The sequence below is a fragment of the Tachypleus tridentatus genome, chromosome 9 (genome assembly GCF_004210375.1).
Source record: "Tachypleus tridentatus isolate NWPU-2018 chromosome 9, ASM421037v1, whole genome shotgun sequence".
Classification (NCBI taxonomy): domain Eukaryota; kingdom Metazoa; phylum Arthropoda; class Merostomata; order Xiphosura; family Limulidae; genus Tachypleus; species Tachypleus tridentatus.
Genome location: NC_134833.1, coordinates 125197127 through 125216432, shown reverse-complemented (window position 1 = coordinate 125216432; position 19306 = coordinate 125197127). Strand labels below are relative to the sequence as shown.

The 19306-nt window shown below is 34.8% G+C and overlaps 1 protein-coding gene across 1 annotated transcript in view; it reads right to left on the bottom strand.

The window, feature by feature from the left end:
* Positions 1-19306, bottom strand: part of p (WD40 repeat domain-containing protein pink) — a 79480-nt gene that overhangs the window by 4822 nt on the left and 55352 nt on the right. Inside the window, 6 exon segments of the mRNA XM_076457058.1 lie at positions 1427-1586; positions 2480-2533; positions 4732-4807; positions 5213-5534; positions 10614-10726; positions 12243-12347. Coding sequence (XP_076313173.1) covers positions 1427-1586; positions 2480-2533; positions 4732-4807; positions 5213-5534; positions 10614-10726; positions 12243-12347 — 830 coding nt within the window.

The following is a 19306-nucleotide window of genomic DNA, read 5'->3' as shown; positions in this document are numbered from 1 at the left end:
TGAGAAACAAGTTTCATTTGATAAACTGATGGGATAATTGTAAACATATATTAGCTATACATATCATAATTATACACCACTAATAACCACTGAGAGAAACTGTGCACCACCTACAGCTGCCAAAAGAAACCAAACACCATCTATAACTACACAGGGAAGTAATAAACCACCAGAGATACCAGAAGAAAATATCTAAAAAAAGAAACCATGAACAATACACTATAAAAAAAAACCACTTGACAGTTATACTAAGGAACTGTATACTATGTATTACTAGTAAAAACAACTTATACTACCTACAACTACACTGAGAAACAACATACAACCTTAAACAAGATAAAACACACTATACACATTAACTATAGAGAAAACAAACAACCTACTACAACTGCACACAGTAAGAACTACTTAAAAACATACACTAATTAACACAAACACTGATAACAATATACACTACACACTGTGATGTTCTACAAAAAAAAATACAACTAGCTCACATTAATATTAGGTTGAGGATTAATTCGTGAGCATTTTTAAATAATTTCATTCAAGCATTACATGCAAGACTATACAATACTTCAATGCATGAACACATTACATCCAAAACATTTATTATGATACTTTATTTCATGTAATACCTAGGTATATAGTATGCATTGTTTTAAACGAAATTGCAAGAAATTAAATGCGAAAAGCAGATGGTGTCGAAAATGCCCGATTTTGTCCACTTGACATTCCATTTAATGAGCTGAAAATGAAAGCAAAAATTAAAGACATATGAAAATCAAACACACCATCTATCAGAGCAAAATATTATCTACCAAATGACATGAAATATTTTGCTAAAGCGTTTCATTTATGAATATATTTTGTTAACTTGAAAAAACGCTCACGAATTATTTCTCAACCCAATAGAATAACATGACATAATATCATTTTTACAAATATGAACACATTTATTACAACCTTGACAACAACAATACATGATATAACTATGTTGTTAATAGATAACTTCACACTCCTATGTAAACTCACTACAGGTATAACCAGTTCTCACCGTATAGAAACTACAGGTGTAGAACCACTAAACAATGTGCCAAAAAGATGTGCATATCTTATTCATTTTAACATTACAGCTTAATTCCATCATACACTGGACTCATGAAGTACTGGATAATGTGCAACTTCAATCTAAGCCTAAACGAATCATGTTAGCTACTTCAGTTTATACGAATAGATAGCCACACTCGGTTACTATCAAAAGAGTGCTTTAAATTTTCAGTAATACACAATTACAAGTATTATGAATAATAAACACCAATAACACTATTGATAACAAAATAAAACAAATAAACTTACCTGCAATATATACTATTTTACTACTACTACTACTGCTATGTAGAAAAAACAGTACAACACTACCTACCACAACTACATACAGTGATGCCCCGTAATGCAGCACTTGTCTGAGCTGTTAAGGGAAGTCCACACACCAAGCAGCTACTCTTTAGTTTTGTTGTTATCCCCCAGTGTGAATCAGGTTCTTCCAGAAACTGGCCCAGTACAGTAGAACACAAATCTTGCTTCTGAAAAAAACATACAGTTAGTTGTCAGTAAATAATGAATTTTCACAACACTATTGTACAAGTTATTTTTATTAGACAGATAAAGATGTAAAAATATAATTTATAATGAGGTCAAAACTTGGTTTTCTTAATGCAGACCTACACAGTGGGCTCTCTGCCCTCTTACAGCCTAAGGAATCAAATCACAGATTTTAATATTATAAGCTTGTATGTTTACCACTGACCCACTGAAAGACTAGTCAAAAAAAAAGAAAATTATATCTGTCTCAAGATTAAACTTTACAAAGGTAAATAAAGTTTTGCATCCTTTATCAACTTCATGGTTTAGGATTTTCAGAAAACTCAAAAACAAATTGCTTCACACTAAAAAAAAATCATCAACACTTTTGGTGGCTTGATCATTTACAAAAACAGTTATTTTTTGCTGTAATATTTGACATTTTAGAGCATTTGAATTTTGGTGAACATGAAACATTTTGGAACATATGGTGAATATGCCATTCTTTGTTACATTTGTACCAGGTTAGAAATACTGGACATAATTCACAAAGAAAACAGCATTATTAAATAATTTTAATTTAAGCACCACTGCATCATATAATACACAGATTTACATAAAATGTACACTGAGAATGTACCAAAGAATGAACAAAACTTGTTAGTCTGATTATTTATTTTAATAACTTAAAAATTTTACAAAAGTGCATTATTTTTCCTTTAAAATGTACCTGCAAATGAAAGTGGGAGAAAATAATTGGATAATGTTACTATACTTAATACATTATAAATAAGAAATAAAGTATAGTTTTCTTTATAAGAAACTATGAATCTTTAACATGCTGACATAGAAGACAACATTCATTTAAATGAAAAAAAAAATGGAATTTTTTTACCTTGCTCTCATCTTCTGTCTCACTTCTGCGTTCTTTTAACAAAATTTGGTGTGCCTAAAAGCAAAGAAGGTATTTTCAGCTATTATGTTAAAATATAAAACAAGTTTGTCATAGAAGATTAATCTGAATTACTCGAACACTTCAGTTTTCAGAGTTTTCTTAAGACATTCAATGTTTTGTTTACTTTTGACTTCTGTAGTTAATTTTTCAAAGAAATAATAATAAAAATATATCTAATTAAATTATATCTCCTTTACACAAGAATGCAATAAATTCATCCTAAACTGTTAGCACATCAAACCCCATTACTGTTTTGTAATGGTGTTAAGCCTTACAATACCACTGACTTCCCTTGAACTAGAACTGTTCAATTAACCATGAGACAGCAAAACGATTACATTGGAATTCAACTTTGTATCTCAGAATGGCTGGCACGGATATTAACGCTTTTATTGATAAGAAGAGAACATTTTGACCTTCCTAGTTCATCTTCAGATTAAGAATGAGAGTCTGAATGTAACTGTTGATGGGCATGTCCTATGGATGAGAGTATAAATTGGTACGAGAATGTAGGGGGCGTTCCAGGTGGATGTTAGGTTACTAAGTAGATACTACATTGGGAAACAAATGCAAAATCAAACAAACCCTACTTATACTGCAACTAAAACCAAAATTACACCAGTATAAAGGAACACCTTTATATCTATACTAATTAATAACCTAACATCCACCTGCAATGCCCCCTACAATCCTGTACTCATTTATACTCTTGTCCCTAGGATGTGTTCGTCAATGGTCACATTTAAACTCTTTTTTAACCTAGGAAGGGTGAAATATTGTTCTCTCCTTATCAATAAAAGTGTTCATACCATATATCAGCCATTCTGAGATAAATATTTATTTCAAGTGGCTTTCTCGTCATCAGGAATTCAATTTTGCATCATTGAAGCTGAAAGCAGAGCCAGATAAGTGCAATGATTCTGAACAACGAACAAGCTTTTTAAATAATTCAACACCTCTCAACTATTTATCTGTTTACATAAATAAATCCAGAATTTTAACTTTCAGACAATTATGTCTGCATACAAGGTAATGACTAATCATGGCCACTTGAAAGACATTTATGTTATTGTTTTGATTGTCTTCTGGCTGTGAAAAGTTTGCACACACTTTCTTAACAATGCTTGTGAGTCAATCCCAACCTTTTGTAGTAAATGGATCACGAATTACAAATACTTCCAAGAAGTTCACTTCAAACAGTATAAAAAAAAAATCACCCTCCATTAATACAAAGTATGTGAATCAACTTATGATGGATCAACAAGTAACAATAATGTGATCTCTTTAGTCATCATCAAGATCTTAACCTGATAATGAATAAAAAGGTAGAAATGTTTTGTATTTTTAAATAAAAGTTTTAATACCCATATCAGACCACGACAGGAAATAAAGTATCTGCAATATAACATAAATCTATCCTAGAAAAATTTATTTATCAGACCTAATATTAGGCGAAAGGAAATAAAGTAGCTACTACTGCAAATATAACATTAAATTTCTCTTTCTAGAAAAATTTATTTATCAAAACTTCTAATATTAGGCATTGTTAAGAAAATGTAAAAGTGCAAACTAATATAACTACCTCTGTATTAAGGAGCTATCTGAGGAGTACTGTGAAGTGGAAATGTGGTATGATGAGGTTTGTTAAGTTTAGCTGTGATTAAGAAAACCTGTAAATATTAAATAAGTGCCTGCATAATAATCTTCATAAAATTATTGATAGTTCCAGTAGCCAAACTTCACTCCTCATATGTTCGTGCGTGCGTGCATTTCTACATGCCTACTTGTAATGACCGAGTTGGTTGGCACAGTTTATTCAAAAGTAATAATTATCAATATAAAATGAAAAAACTTAAAAAATGAATAAAGTAAATCACAACGTCCTTAATTCTGTAACAACCATTATACGACAAGGTATCAAAATGTTGGGTATCAGTGTAATAAGGTGATGTCACATGAATAAGGTCCATATCCAGTCTAAATCAGAAACTTTTCTATTAATATGCTTTTTATATTATTTATTGTATACTTAACACTTATTGGTTAGGAAAAGAATGTAAAACAGTACATTTCTACCTCTCCATACGTTCTCAAAGTAACGACAGAGTAGAGTGGTAACAAGCTTTATTACTCTAGTTTGTTTACTTTTAATACTTCATTCCATTAAAATATAGTAATTTTGATGAACAAACCTCAGGAGAAATAGTTGTTGGTCGATGAGACCAAAGATAGCTTTCTAATCGTGACAACATTCTGTGAGCCAAGGCACTAAAACAGAAAAAAACATCATATTAGATTTTACAGTCACAGAAAAAATAAATCAGTTATTTTGACACAGCTAAATATTATATTTAACACAAAAGTACAATACTCTGTAAACCATGCACTTATTAGTTAGGAAAAGAACATAAAACAGTACATTTCAAACTTTCTGTATGTTCTCAAAGTAACAACAGAGTGGAGTGGAAAGGTTTACCTTTCAAAAGTGATTGGGTTGTAGAATACTGATTTCTTGAACTTACATATTTTTCTAACATCATAAAATGTTATATTTTATACCAAGATAAAAAGAAACTTAAAGTGACATTTTTCATAATCAACACAAACAATAGATGTCATGCTTACTGGCCACCTGAAATCATTATATCAATCATCTCAAACTGATGACATTACCTTTGCTGTACTTCTATCAGGTGTGAAAGAATGCAAGCTTGGTAGAAACTGGCAGACAACCCACCAACTGGGATCTTTGATTCTTGGAGAAGTTTAATTGCTGTGGATGAGTCAAAAGCTTCTACAAGTAACTTTCCAATCTTTTCCCAAGTGATGGTTACCTTCCAGTTGGTAGATGTCTCTGTTGAAGAGCTAGGAAAGGGTGTTAGTTCTGAATAGCTGTTACCACAGGTCAAACAAAGAACTTCTCCCATTACAGTCTGTCTTTGCGACAATAGAAGTAGTAGTTTTTGCCACTTTTCTGGATAATTAGACAAGGCAGCTAAAAAGGAGTAAATTTAGGAAATTAAAATATTAAATATTGATTATTTTATCTTCAATAAGTGCCACTGTTTTTTCAAAAGAATAATAATATTCATGATTTCTACAAAAAAAAAAAGAAAAAAATATTCCATAAAATAAAATACTGAAGGTTTTAGAGCATTTATTTCTTTAGTTACACAAGAAAATAAAATACATACCAACCTGGTTCAATAAGCTGCAAGGTTGAGAACTTACAACATACAAGATTTACATATGCAGTCTGAATGCTAATAATATAATCTTTACAATCCAAAAACAAATACAATTTGATAATTTCCAAACTTACAGAAGTTGACACATTTCACTAAAAAATCATGAAACATAATTTGTAGAGAAATCTATTTCAGAAAAGGGTAATGTTATTGTGGATATAAAATATTTTCAATATTTTTTACATTTATGGACCATGATGTGGTAGATCTAGTTGGAAACCTGGATTATCTCAAACATTATTTCTTTATCAAAAAAAAGGATTGAGAGTACAGAGCATAGTGCCAAACAAGGTGTTCCAGGCTATATAAGATGGTATTTTTTTCACTAAATATGATGGTAAGTTTCTTCTTGGTGTTCAGGTACAACAAACACGTGTTTTCAACTCTTTTATAAACTTGTGATCATTAAAATATGTTGATACTATAAATTATTCTAATCTGCTTTTTCATTAAAAGCCAGATTGAGTAATTACTGGCTAATTAATATTTTCCAACTAGGACAAAGATATGAAACAATCTTCAGTTGAACAATGAATACTGTCTAATAAGTATAGTGTGGTTACTAAAAGTTTTCTGTTTAGAAGTTTTACTTTCAAACATAAGTAATTCTGAACCTGAATGTTAAAGAAATACGACTTTCCAGAAATAGGTCACATTCATATCTTTAGTTGTTAATTTATGGTTTCCAACTAAAATTTTCAATCAGAAGTTGCACTATGACACCAGTTCTCAAACATTTTTTGTTCAATGATCATCCAGTTTTTTATACATTTATTTTTTTATCTCAGTAAACCACAATGAGATCTGTACACTATTTTTCATCTCCTTTCCTTAATTATGCAACCTTTCTACAGACCACCTGTGAATAGCCTATGAAGCACACATTGAGAATTGTCATATTACAGCATTAACTACTCACCACAATAACATAACAGTTAAAACTGTAAAGTATCTGCCACAAAAGGTTTTGCTTGTTCCCTAACCAAACAAGGCACCAGAAAACCACAAAAAACAAATCATCCCTTAACTGCTACATTAAAATACAAGTACAAGTTATAAAATATCTACTAAGTTTAAGTACAGTAAACTCTCATTGTTTCGAAGTCGCTAGAACCAAATATATCACTTGTATCGAAGTTGTTGACTGATCCAGCCAACTGTCCATATAAATACATAGTAACAAAAGCCTCTTGAACCGAACTGCATGTATCGAAGTGTCGGCTTGTAACGATGTATAATTATAGTCCCTAGGGTGTGAAAAGCATCAATATTACATCCTTTGTATCGAACCAGGTACGAAGATATTTATTTTTCTCTTCTTCCCTAAATTAATTGTCACCGCTGCGGCTGCCGACCACCCCTTCGCCCGCTAGTAAGTGCAATTAGTCAGTCTCAGCGCAACAATGTGTGGTGCCACCATCAAAATCTTACACTTGAGAAATAGCGGACTGCAGATGGGGTAGTAGATTAGCCTAGCAATGTTTTTACAACAATTATGGTCAATAACACTTTAAACCCCTGCCCGCCCCAACTCACCCGCCCTCCCAGCAAAAATTAGCTTAGTTATAAAATTTTCAGATTATGGCTTGAGTAGATTATGCCTGGGCAGCCTGCATGCTGTGGCCTATAAAAGGCTAATCACAGTCAAATTAAACAGATCATTAATCATTGATCATGGCGAAGCGCAAGCTTGTATCAACAGAAACTAAAATTGCAGCAATAGAAGAAGTTGAAAAAAAGTTAAAACAAAAACAGAAATAGCAAAAGCATTTGATGTGCCTCTGAACACTTTGTCAACATGGTTGAAAAATAAAGAGGCCATATTGTCTTCTCGAGACAACTTTTGTCCCAATAGAAAACGCACGCGAACTGCAAAACATTCTGACCTAGAAGCCGCATTGCTTCTGTGGTTCAAAATGCTAGATCAGAGAATGTTCCTATCTCTGGGCCTGTTATGCAAGCAAAGGCAAAAAAACTTGCTGATCAAATGGGAATCACTGACTTTTGCATGAGTGATGGGTGGTTAACCCGATTCAAAAAAAGACACGACATTCAATTTCGTACGATCTGTGGTGAGTCTGGTAGTGTAGAACCAGAGCAAACAAACCAGTGGACATCAACAACACTGCCACGCCTGCTAGAAAACTACAGCCCACGGGATGTCTTCAACGCAGATGAGTCTGGCTTATTCTTTAAACTTCTGCCAGACAAGTCTCTTGTTATCAAGGGAGACTCCTGTCACGGCGGGAAGCGAACGAAGGAGCGGCTGTCTGTTTTGGTATCGCCAATATGGACGGCACCGAAGCTTCCTTTACTTGTCATAGGTGAGTGTCAAAAGCAGGTAAAAATATTTTCCTGTGTTTTCTATAGAAGTTGTTATTTTATGATTTTCTACAGATTATTGACATGTAAATGTTTCATTTTTAATTTCAAGACATTAACCATGTACATTTTCTTTCTCTTTTTTTTTAGGAAAGGCAGCAAAACTGCGTTGCTTCAAAGACGTCAAAACCCTGCCAACACCATACAAAGCCAACAAGCGAACTTGGATGACATCAGATCTATTCACCGAGTGGCTGAGAGAACTTGACCGAAAGTTTGTGCTGCAGAAAAGAAAGGTCCTTATGATAATTGACAACTGCCCCACCCACTCCAACCCCACTGGACTTAAGGCCATCAAGCTGGTGCTCCTGCCTCCCAATACCACAAGCATGACACAACCCATGGACCAAGGCATCATCGCCAATCTAAAACATTACCGCACCCTACTGCTACAGCGTCTTATTGATTCAATAGACAATAAAAGTGTCTTCACTGTGATTGTGCTTGAAGCCATGCGACTGCTACGCTCTGCCTGGTCATTGGTAAAGCAATCAACCATAGCCAATTGCTTCAGAACTTGTGGCTTCTCCTCTCCAGAGCCAGCAGAAAACAGTGAGGACCCGAGGATGACATACCATTAGCCCAGCTCTTGACACGGCTGAATGACACTGGGTTTACGGTGGATGGCACAGCAGAGGACTACGAGACTGCTGATAATGATCTGATCACTAGCGCCCCTGACAGACAGTGATATTGTGGCCATGGTGCAAAATAAACAGATACCAGAAAATGACAGTGAAAGTGAAGATGACGACAATGAGGAACCCCCCATCTCAACACATTCTGCAGCTCGTGAGATGTGCCTGCAACTTCAGAGATATCTTGGACACCAGGCTAATGCAGGACAGTTTATCTCTCAATTAAACATGATGGAGCATTTTGTGACCAAGTGCCAGAGGGACAGGAGTTCACAAAAAAGCATTGTGCAATATTTCAAGTGACTCCAGTTAGACGTTCTTGCTGGTGTTTGTATTTTGTACATTATAATTACATATGTCTATATTATGAATGTTATTTTTTTACAAGTGCTGTTAATTGTCCTTTTGAATTTCATTAAATGTGTTTTAAGTGTTTACACACGTGTGACTTCTGAGTCTTTAATCCAATTACCAGTACTGCAACAGCCGTCAGTTATAGGGCCTACCATTACCAGACTTGGCTAGTGAATGAAAAAAAAAACCTTTTTAACGAACTTCTTTTGTAACGAACAATTCTCTTTGGTCCCTATGACTTCGTTACAACGAGAGTTTACTGTATATGGAAAAGGCAAGAAGTTTTGCAGGTGATTGTTTAATTCCCTTAAATCACCATAATGAAAGTTAATTTTTGGAATTGTGTGAAAATAATAAGGTACAGCAATTTAAATTCACCAAAGTTTCATGGCAAAAGTAAAATGTCAATGCATATCTATGTCACCACCTGTCACATGCAATATTTTCAGTAGTGTAAGAAAACTCACAAAAAACAAAATCTGAGCAACTTAAAAACATATACAGCTTTATAAAACATATGACATTTTAAGAAGCAAAAAGTCAAATTAATTTATATATCTGCTAGTCTCAAATGACCTCCAAATACCAATCTCAACTTCAGAAGACAGTTACAATATTTTCCAATACTTTTCTGTTTTTACACATCATAAACTTGTATCTCAGAACAGCTGGTACGAGTATTAACACTTTTACTGGCAAGCAAAGAATGTTTTGACCTTTCTAGGTCATCTTCAGGTTTGTTTTTTTTGTTAACCTGAAGATGGCCTAGGAAGGTCAAAACATTGTTCTCTGCTTACTAATAAAAATGTTAATACCCATAACAGCTGTTCTGAGATACATTTTTATTTGAAGTGGGTTTTAATGAAGATTTTTGAGTATTGAGTAATTTTTGTAGCTTTGGTTCAGATTAGAGTTAAATGATTGACCAATATAACATCAGCATTATTCAAAGCTTGTGTGTCATGATTTCACCTATCTCTGGTTGGATTGCACTTACCTAAATATTCACAAGTTTATGAATTTAAAGAATTAAAATATTTGATAAGAACATCTTAAATAAATGTTCAATAGAACATTATGAATAGCAGTTTGTCTTGAAGTACAAGAGAGTACAGCACAAATAAATGAAAATCTTTAATGTGCTTTGTTAACTTATATTATAGAACAATATACGACTGTGGTTATGGTTACATGCTTGAGTAAATTTTAGCACCTGCCAGAGCAAAGGCTCTCCCTCTTTTCAATTATGATGTCCTATCATAGCACATTTGTCAGTGTGCAATCCAAGCAGTGTGTCACCACCTGTAATTTCAAATCACCTACAACAGGTCACTGATGGCATCCTACTGCTATTTTTCCTGTATGTTCTTCACTTAGTAAGACAAGATTAAACAATATAATTGGTCAAAATATAACACAGTATATAATACTATAAAACTATTTTAAACTTACATAAAATGCCAACTTGATACAACAGTTCTATGTCTCCAAGCTGCAAAACTGTAGACAGAAGCTGTTCATGGAGAGACCATTTCTTCAATATATGTATGTAACCTAGCCAATACCTGAAAAATTGATTACAAAATGTTTTGCTTGGTAACATGTTTCTAGGTGAAATAAAGTATCACTTTGACATTATGTTATAAATGTTGCAAACATAACTCTTAAGAAACAGAAAAGCAATCTGTATTTCTAAACTGCAACATCTGAAAGAAGTTTTAGGCTTAAAATTTGTTTAACTAAATTACAATATTTTTTATTCAGTGAGTACCATTCTGTAATACTAACAATAAAAAAAAGGATTACAAAATGATAGTATTTAGTAAATGTAATACTATAAGACTATCTCTGTAGAGAAGTTTGTTTAGTGTTGAGCAAAAAGCTACACAAAATGTTATTGTGTACATCAAAGGTATCAAAATCTGGTTTCTAGTATTAATAAGCCTTCAGACTTATTGTGTACTGAGCCAACAAGGGGCAGTTCAGGGCAGTTCAAGTAAATGTAATACCATCAAAAAGGTGCTGGTTTTAAAGCACAAGAGGACTACATTTATCTGTCAGAATGACAAATCAATAGTGATTTATCTATGTCCTTTATTACACTATAAATATATATATGTCTAATACAATGCTCAAAGTTACAGTATCATCCCATATAAGATATTAATTGTAAAACCTAAGTGGTGTGTTCATGCTTTTTTGTTTGTTTTTTATTGTTTGTGAAAATAATGAAATTATACTATCCATTACCTTTAGAAAAATTTCATTTGAATTTCTAATATTTATGGCATTAGTGTTCACTGAAAATGATCACATCATTCTGCACAAGCTACTGAATAAATAACTGAAGTATAATAACATTGACACTTACTAATACATCCAATTTACCTTTCTTTGGAAAACTAACACACCATTCATTGGCATTTGAAAAAAATTGAAACACAATTTAGAAAGGTTTATTACCAGATTAATTTTTTTTAATTATCTGATTTGTAATCCATTTTGGAAAGTTTATTACAAGATTCAAAAGAATCAAACACACAGTGATCTATAATTTTGAAATTTATAAGATAATTCTAGTGTTGAACAAAATTGTTTGTGACAATGTTGGTAAGTTTAATGCAAAGTTCAAATGTGTTAGATACATACAAGATAACTTCTAATACAAGCATGAAACATAAAACCAATTTATTTTTTTAATCTTATCCTAATCCCATAATCCATAAATTTATCATCAAATCTAGCCTTCTGCAATCAGACAAAAAGCCTAGAAAAAAATTAATAAGTCTGTTATTTACAGGCAAGACGTTTTGGAGCTGCACAGAAATTAAAAGTTGGAACATTGTTTGGAATTAAAAGTTGTTGAAACAGAGCTAGAATTATCAAATATTTTGACTTAAAATTTGAAATTTGACATGCACTCAACACCTGAAAGATGCTCACCAGATGTGATAGGATTAAATATAAAATTCACCTTGACTGATAACATAGCTTGCAAAGTTTATTATTTCAAACATGCACTCATTCCAATTTGTAACATAGTTGAGAGTTTATTACAAAGTGCAGAGGTGCTAAACTCACCCTGATTTGTAACACAATTCAGAAAGTTTATTACTTGGGCTTAGAGTTTCAATGAGCTCTTCTAGAAATTTCCCTCTTTTCCACAAGTAGCGATGTGATCCAGGTCTATAATTAAAACAAACAAAAACATATGATATAAAAATTTTTAAAAAATTAACATTTTTTCTTCATGCATTTCGTCAAAAACTCCTATTTGCAGTAATACACAAACTGCTATGTTATGAACCTGATACATAAGAAATTGATACACAGGAAACAGTAACTCTATTTGTGCTAGATAAATTACTAATTTTGTTTTGGCATTTGGTTGGTTGGTTGATTTGGTGTTTTATGGCACAAAGCAGCTAAGCTATCTGCACCAAACATCTAGTGAAAAGTCCAAATTAAAGTAAATTTAGTAAAATTCATAAAAGAAAATTAAGGTAAAACAAAACAAAGTTTAAAAAATAAAAAAACATAAATTGCATAAAACCAATGTTTACATCTAGTCTACAACGTTAACAGAAAAAATACAGTAATACAAGTTGTAAAGGACTTTATGTAGAATAATTGTAATTATCATAACTTGCCAGGAAGATTAGCAGGTAAGTACAAAAACCACTGTCAGTCACCTGAAGTTAGCCTTTCCAGTTTTGGTTCTGAGTTATTTGACATTATGGCCATTTTCAAAAAGTAATAAAAGTTTTAAAAGACTTATAGCAAAATTTTAATAATAACTCACCAGGATGACTAACGGGAAGTTCAAACAACAGCATTAGTCACCTGAAGTTGGCCTTTCTAGTCCTGGTTTAGAGTTATTTGAGGTTACGGCTATTTTCTAATTTGAAATCAAACTAGTTGTACTTTAATTCTTGAAAAGGAATCACATTAAAAAAAGGTCTAATTTATAAATTGAAAACTTAAATAGCATTGAAAAGATTAATGGCCTTTAAAAAACTAAAAATATCTGTTAGGTGGACAGTGTCACCATCACCAATAACACTGTCTAATGTTATAGATAAACCATGAGACAGAACATGTTTAAAATGTTGCCATCGTTGACAGTCCTGACGAATGTAAGAAAGTAAAATGTGGCTTATTGTAACCTGAGTATTACACAGACTACATGCTGGTGCATCATTTCCAGATAAAAGAAAATGATGATTTAAAAAACTGTGACCAATGCATTGTCTAGTTAGAACAACTTCCTGTTTCCAATCCTTATGAAAGCAAGACAGCCAAAGTCCAATAAAGGGTTTTATTTGGGAAAGCTTGTTTTTGCATTGCTCACTCAAGTTGACTGCCAGCTGGCATGGAGCCAAGCCTTGAATACAGGACCATAGTCTATGTATGGAACAGGCCCAGTGGTGACAGTCCCAGAGCAGATAGATTTAGCTGCAGTGTCAGCAAGCTCATTCCCACAAACACCAACATGGCCCAGGAATGGAAGGATGGTTTGAAATATGTTCAGCAAATAATAGACAGTATTTCCAAATGGGCATGTTTGCTTCTCTCAGATGACTTAAAGATAGGTTGCATTTGGGACTGTAAAAAGCCATGGTGAGATGGGCTGACCAGTGGATACACCAATGTTATTCAAGGACAGACCCAATTTATCCAACTGCACCTGGATACGAAAGCCAAAAGGAACAATATTCTGAAAAAGTATGGCCCATCAAGGAAGGAAAACACAACCCCAGGTGAGATGCTTTGGTAAGGAAAAAAATTTTGAAGCATATAGTAAAGATAGTTGCAAACGGCAAAGGTGCAAAGGTTCATGAGACTATGTATAAGCTCTGAACTGGGGAAGAGCAGATAGCCCCAGTGCAGAGCCAAAGTCTTTAATGATGAATGGGGTCCAGCATCTTTAAGGCTGATGTTTTGGCAGAGCTATAGACCAGTGATCTATAGTCGAGTTCAATCAAATAAGAGTATGATATATCTTTACCATAGAACATCGATCCATTCCCCATGTGGTGAAAGAGAGGGCATGGAGGATATTCAGAGCTCTTGTACATTTGTCCTATAGCTGCTTGATATGTGATATGAAGGCCAGCTTACAGTCAAAGATAAGCCCCAAGAACTTAGTCTCAGGGACCACAGGCAGCACAACTTCACCAATACAGAGTTCAAGATCAGGGTGAATACCCCATTGGCAGCCAAAGTGCATGCTCATGGTTTCAGAAAGAGAGATAGAGAAAAGTTAAAGCCATTTGCTGTGCTCCACTTCAGTAAATGATTTAGGGCAGTCTGTAGCTGCTGTTCATCATACCTCATGTTCAATGACTGACATGAGATGTGAAAGTTGTCAACATGAAGCCCATTTGCCACAGTGAGAGGGAGTTGTTCAGTGATGGCATTAATTTTTATACTAAAAAGTGTGACACTCAGAACAAAGCCCTGACAGACTCCACATTCCTGTAGAAAAGAATGGGAAAGTGTCAAACCCACACAAACTTGGAATCTCCTTTCCATTAAAAATTTTTTAATAAAAATGGGCAAATGGCCACATAACCCACATATATGGAGATCTTACAAAATGCCATACCTCCACGTTGTATCATAAACCTTCTCAATATCAAAGAATATTGATACAAGATGTTGTCATTTGAGAAAGGCTTCTCTGATTGACATTTCAAGTCAAATCAGGTGGTCCATGGTGGAGTGCTATTGTCAGAACCCACACTGGGTGGGCGAGAGGAGGTTGTTTTTATTCGAGGAACCAAACAAGACTAGCATTAACCATGCTCTCTAAGATCTTACAGAGAGAACTCATCAAAGCAATTGGACAGTAGTCTGAAGGAATCTTGTGATACTTCCCAGGCTTAGAGAAAGGTAGGATAATAGTCTGGCACCAGTCATCAGGAAAAACATTTTCCTGCCAGATCCTGTTATAAACAATGGGAAGAATAGCAAGAGAAGCAGGAGATAGATGGTGCAGCATTTCATAGTGTACAACATCAGGTCCAACTAATGTACTGCCAGACTGATGAAGAGCCAGTTTGAGTTCTACCAGTGTAAAGGGATGATTATAGTCATAGAGACAACCAGCTTGAAAGGAAAGAGGCAATCGCTCTGCCTGAATCTTGATGGTTAAGAAGGTGGAGGAAGAAGCAGAAATGCTCAATATTTGGCAAAAGCTTTCACCTAGAGCATTGGCAATGTGACAGATATCAGTTACTTCCTGGTCATCAGAGAGAAAAATCGAGAGGGGAACAGAATTATATTGCTCACTGATCTTTCGAATCTTGTCCCATATGATTTTAGAACTGGTGGTAGAAGATATGCTGGTTGCAAAATTAATCCAAGGTTCCTTCTGGCTTTGTCTTCTTACCCACTGAGCATGTGCCTGCTGGAAAGCGGTGCAATTCAAGAGTGTGGGATATCTACAGGAAGTATCCCACGCCCATTTTTGAGCCTTCCATGCCATGTAGCAGACAGAATTCCACCACAGATGAGTATATCATGGAAAACTTGTCAAGCTTTTAGGAATACATTGAGCAGCTGCTTGTATAATACAGTCAGTTACTGCTGCCACACAGTCATCTATTAATGGCTTACAGACAATGGCAGGATCAAGTTCTAGGAGAACAGTGAAAGAGGGCCAGTTTGCAGGATCCAGCTTCCACCAGGACATGCAGGTCAGGTGGCATCAACCACGGCCAGTCTTTCTCAAAATTAAAGGAAAATGATCACTACCTCATGGATTACTGTCAACCCTCCATGAAAAATGGGAGAATAGTGAAGGGGAGCAAATTGAGAGATCAATAGCAGTAAAGGACTGACTAGGTGCATGGAAATAAGTAGAAGAACCAGTATTGAAAAGAAAAAGGTTGTGATCAGAGAGCCTACACTCTGATAGGAGCAACCCCTCCTATCAATATCAGCACTTCCCCACAGGGGATGATGCCCATTAAAGTTCCCAGGATTAAAAAGGGAGACAGCAACTGGTCAATGAGAGCATCAAGGTCTGATTGAGCATACGTCTCTCCAGGCATCAGGTAGAGAGAACAAACTGTGATGGTATGGCAAAAGGAAACATGGATGGCTACAGCCCTAAGGGTATGTCAGGTGGCAAAGACAGAATGGGCACATGCTGATCAACCAACAGTGCCACCCCTCCATCACTCAGCCTGTCATTTCTGTACAAAGAAAACTGCTAAAAGGTGACTGTATCAGCAGGTTTCAGAAATGTTTCCTGTAAAGAAAGACATACAAGATGGTAGGGAAGCAATCAGTGTTTTGATGTCATCCAGATTAAACCGTAAATCTCAACAGTTCCATTGTATCAAGGTGGCCATTTTTATTTATGTGTAGGTGAATTGAGTGGAGAACCCTTCTGTTTATGACACATCTTTTTTCTTTACTGTCTTTATTTGAGGGAGGTCTATCAACTTCCATGGATACTGCTGTGGGTCGACTGGGCAGGTCTTTGCTGTTGGAAAAGGATTCCAGTGAACAAGGACATGAACAAATGATCGTTTTGCATCTTGGGGTGGGAGAAGAAGATGTATCTGAGGTAATGCCTATACCCAGAACCAAAGGATGTAGATCTTGGGACTTGTTGGAATGTATGTAAGGGACAGAGATGGGTGCTGAAGTTGATTCAACAACTTTTTTAACCATGAAGGTCAAAAGACTTTTCATTTGTTTTGAGAATGATTCTTTTGGAGGCACAGAGAGATCTGTTTGCACTCCCACTGTAGTTGTGGAACAAAGTGTAGCAGCATACATCCGAGATGAAGTGATGAAATAAGTAATGTTATGAATCGTTTTCAAATGCTGCACCTCTTTTTCTTCCAACTATTTAGGGCAAGAACAAAAGTGGGATGGGTAAAGCCATTGCAATTGGTGCAATGAGGGTCCATTTAACACTCGCAGGCATCATAGTCCTTGCCAATGCAATGAGCACACTTCAAGGAACCACAACATGACACCTTTGAGTGACCAAACCCTGACACTGGAAACATAGGAGAGGGTTAGGAATGTATGGCCATATCTTGCAATTAAGATAACCTGCCTTGGTGGTGGCAAGTGGACATAGTGATGTAAATGTCAGAACAAGGATATTGGTCAGCATTGTAATTCCATCTTCGCGAGTGGAGATACGCCTCACTGCAGAAACTCCTTGAGTGGAGAAACAAGCAAGAATCTCTGACTCAGGGATGTTCTTCAAATCCTTCTCAACAATAACTCCTCATGATGAATTTAAAGTAGCATGAAGTGTAACCTCAATAGGTATATCCCCAATTGCCTTTGAATGCAAGAGGAATTCATTGTGTTGGGATGTGGATGTTTCCACCAATATGTCACCAGATCAAAGCTTCTTCACTGACTTTGGAAAACCAGCAAGTCCCTTTAGTCCCTTCTGAATGAAAAAGGGAAAATATATGCCCTGAAGGTTTGTCTGAAAAAGAATGTAGAGTAAGAAAATGAGGTACAACAGGTGTTACAGATGTTAAAGACTACTGCTCAAGAATCTTCAAGATGTGGTCTTTTACCAATGGACTGTTTTATCACTATTTTATTTAAGTTTTTATTTAGAGGATCCGTAATAAAAAAAAAAGGAAAATTTAGGTGCCCACTGACCACATCCACCACGGAGACCTACAAGGGGATGCACTACGATGTCAAACAAGGACACTGCAGCAATGCCAGGGTTTTGTGAGCACTTTACCCAAACACCAGCATCAGATACAGTGTCCACAACACCTGTTGAGAACATCCAATACTGGTACTTGGTTGATCCTAGCCAAAGTGGACAAGTCAAATGACCCAAGAGGGGCCATCCCAAGGCTGCCCGTCTACAAGTTGTTTTTGTCAAGTAAACAACGTATGGTCAGAGGATACTTTAAAAAATTATAACTCGAAACGTAGGTTGAACACTATCCCCATTTTTTTTGTAGATCATATTCAGAGATGTAAGAAGATATGGTAAAAATCTGGAAAGGCTGAATAACTGGTGACATGGTCAAACTGTGGCCTGAAGTAGGGCTATTTTTATGTAGATCATAAAAAGTTGCATGCAACTACATTTTTTTACAGGAGATCTAATAAACTTTTAACTACAACAATTGCTGATTTATCAACTGATATGTTATAGGAAATTTGAAAACAAAATTCAGCTTTGTACCATATTAAGTCTTAGAGCTATGGCTTATTAAATAAACCAATGTTTTTTTACGATTTTGGGTTTTCAGGTGATTTTACAGCCTCACTATGAAAATCCTAAGAGAGATAAAGTTGGTTTGAGACCATTTTGGAATTCTGTGAGATTAATTAAGTCAGTGTAGCAAATTTCAGCCTTCTACCACCATCACTCTTGCAGCTTTAAGCAGCCAAAATTGCCCAAAAATGAATTTGCCAAAAATAAAATTACTTAAATTTTACAGGGTTGTAAATCAGAAACTATTAGAGATATTGATCTAATCTTTGGCAATTTTTCATTATATGGGTAGATGAGCACATGTGAATGTTTTCAAGGCATTCTGATGGGGTCATCTGGAAAATTTTCCAAAATCTGGATGATTTGACATGGAATGTCCCACCACACTTAATACTCTAGTAGGCACAGAAAGCAAACAATAAAATAGAAATAATTTATAATGTCCATTTTAGTTGAAACATTGTAACAAATTTAAAAAAATATATAAAACAAGCAAACCTTCACATTTAATGCATTTCAGTATTACTTAACATATTATGAAGACTTAGCCGTACTTATTATTTAACATCAAGTGCCAACTGATTTACTGCAAAGATTCAATTGCACTGTTATTATTGAAAGTCAGCTTCTCTTCATTACTGATTACATGTTTAGGTTTATTTTCCTTTGTGGTGCATCAGTCTTGTGCCTGAGCTTTAAAACTTAGATTCACTCATTGAAAAAATCAGAACAGACTTTAGCTGTGTGCAGAGGGCAACTTAGTAACACATTATGCTATCATATAGTGTGTACTTACCTCAACATTGTATCTCAGAACAGCTGGTATGGGTATTAACACTTTTATTGATAATGAGAGAACAACGTTTTGACCTTCCTAGAATTATCTCAACATTACAGAATGTAATCCAGCTATGGGAGG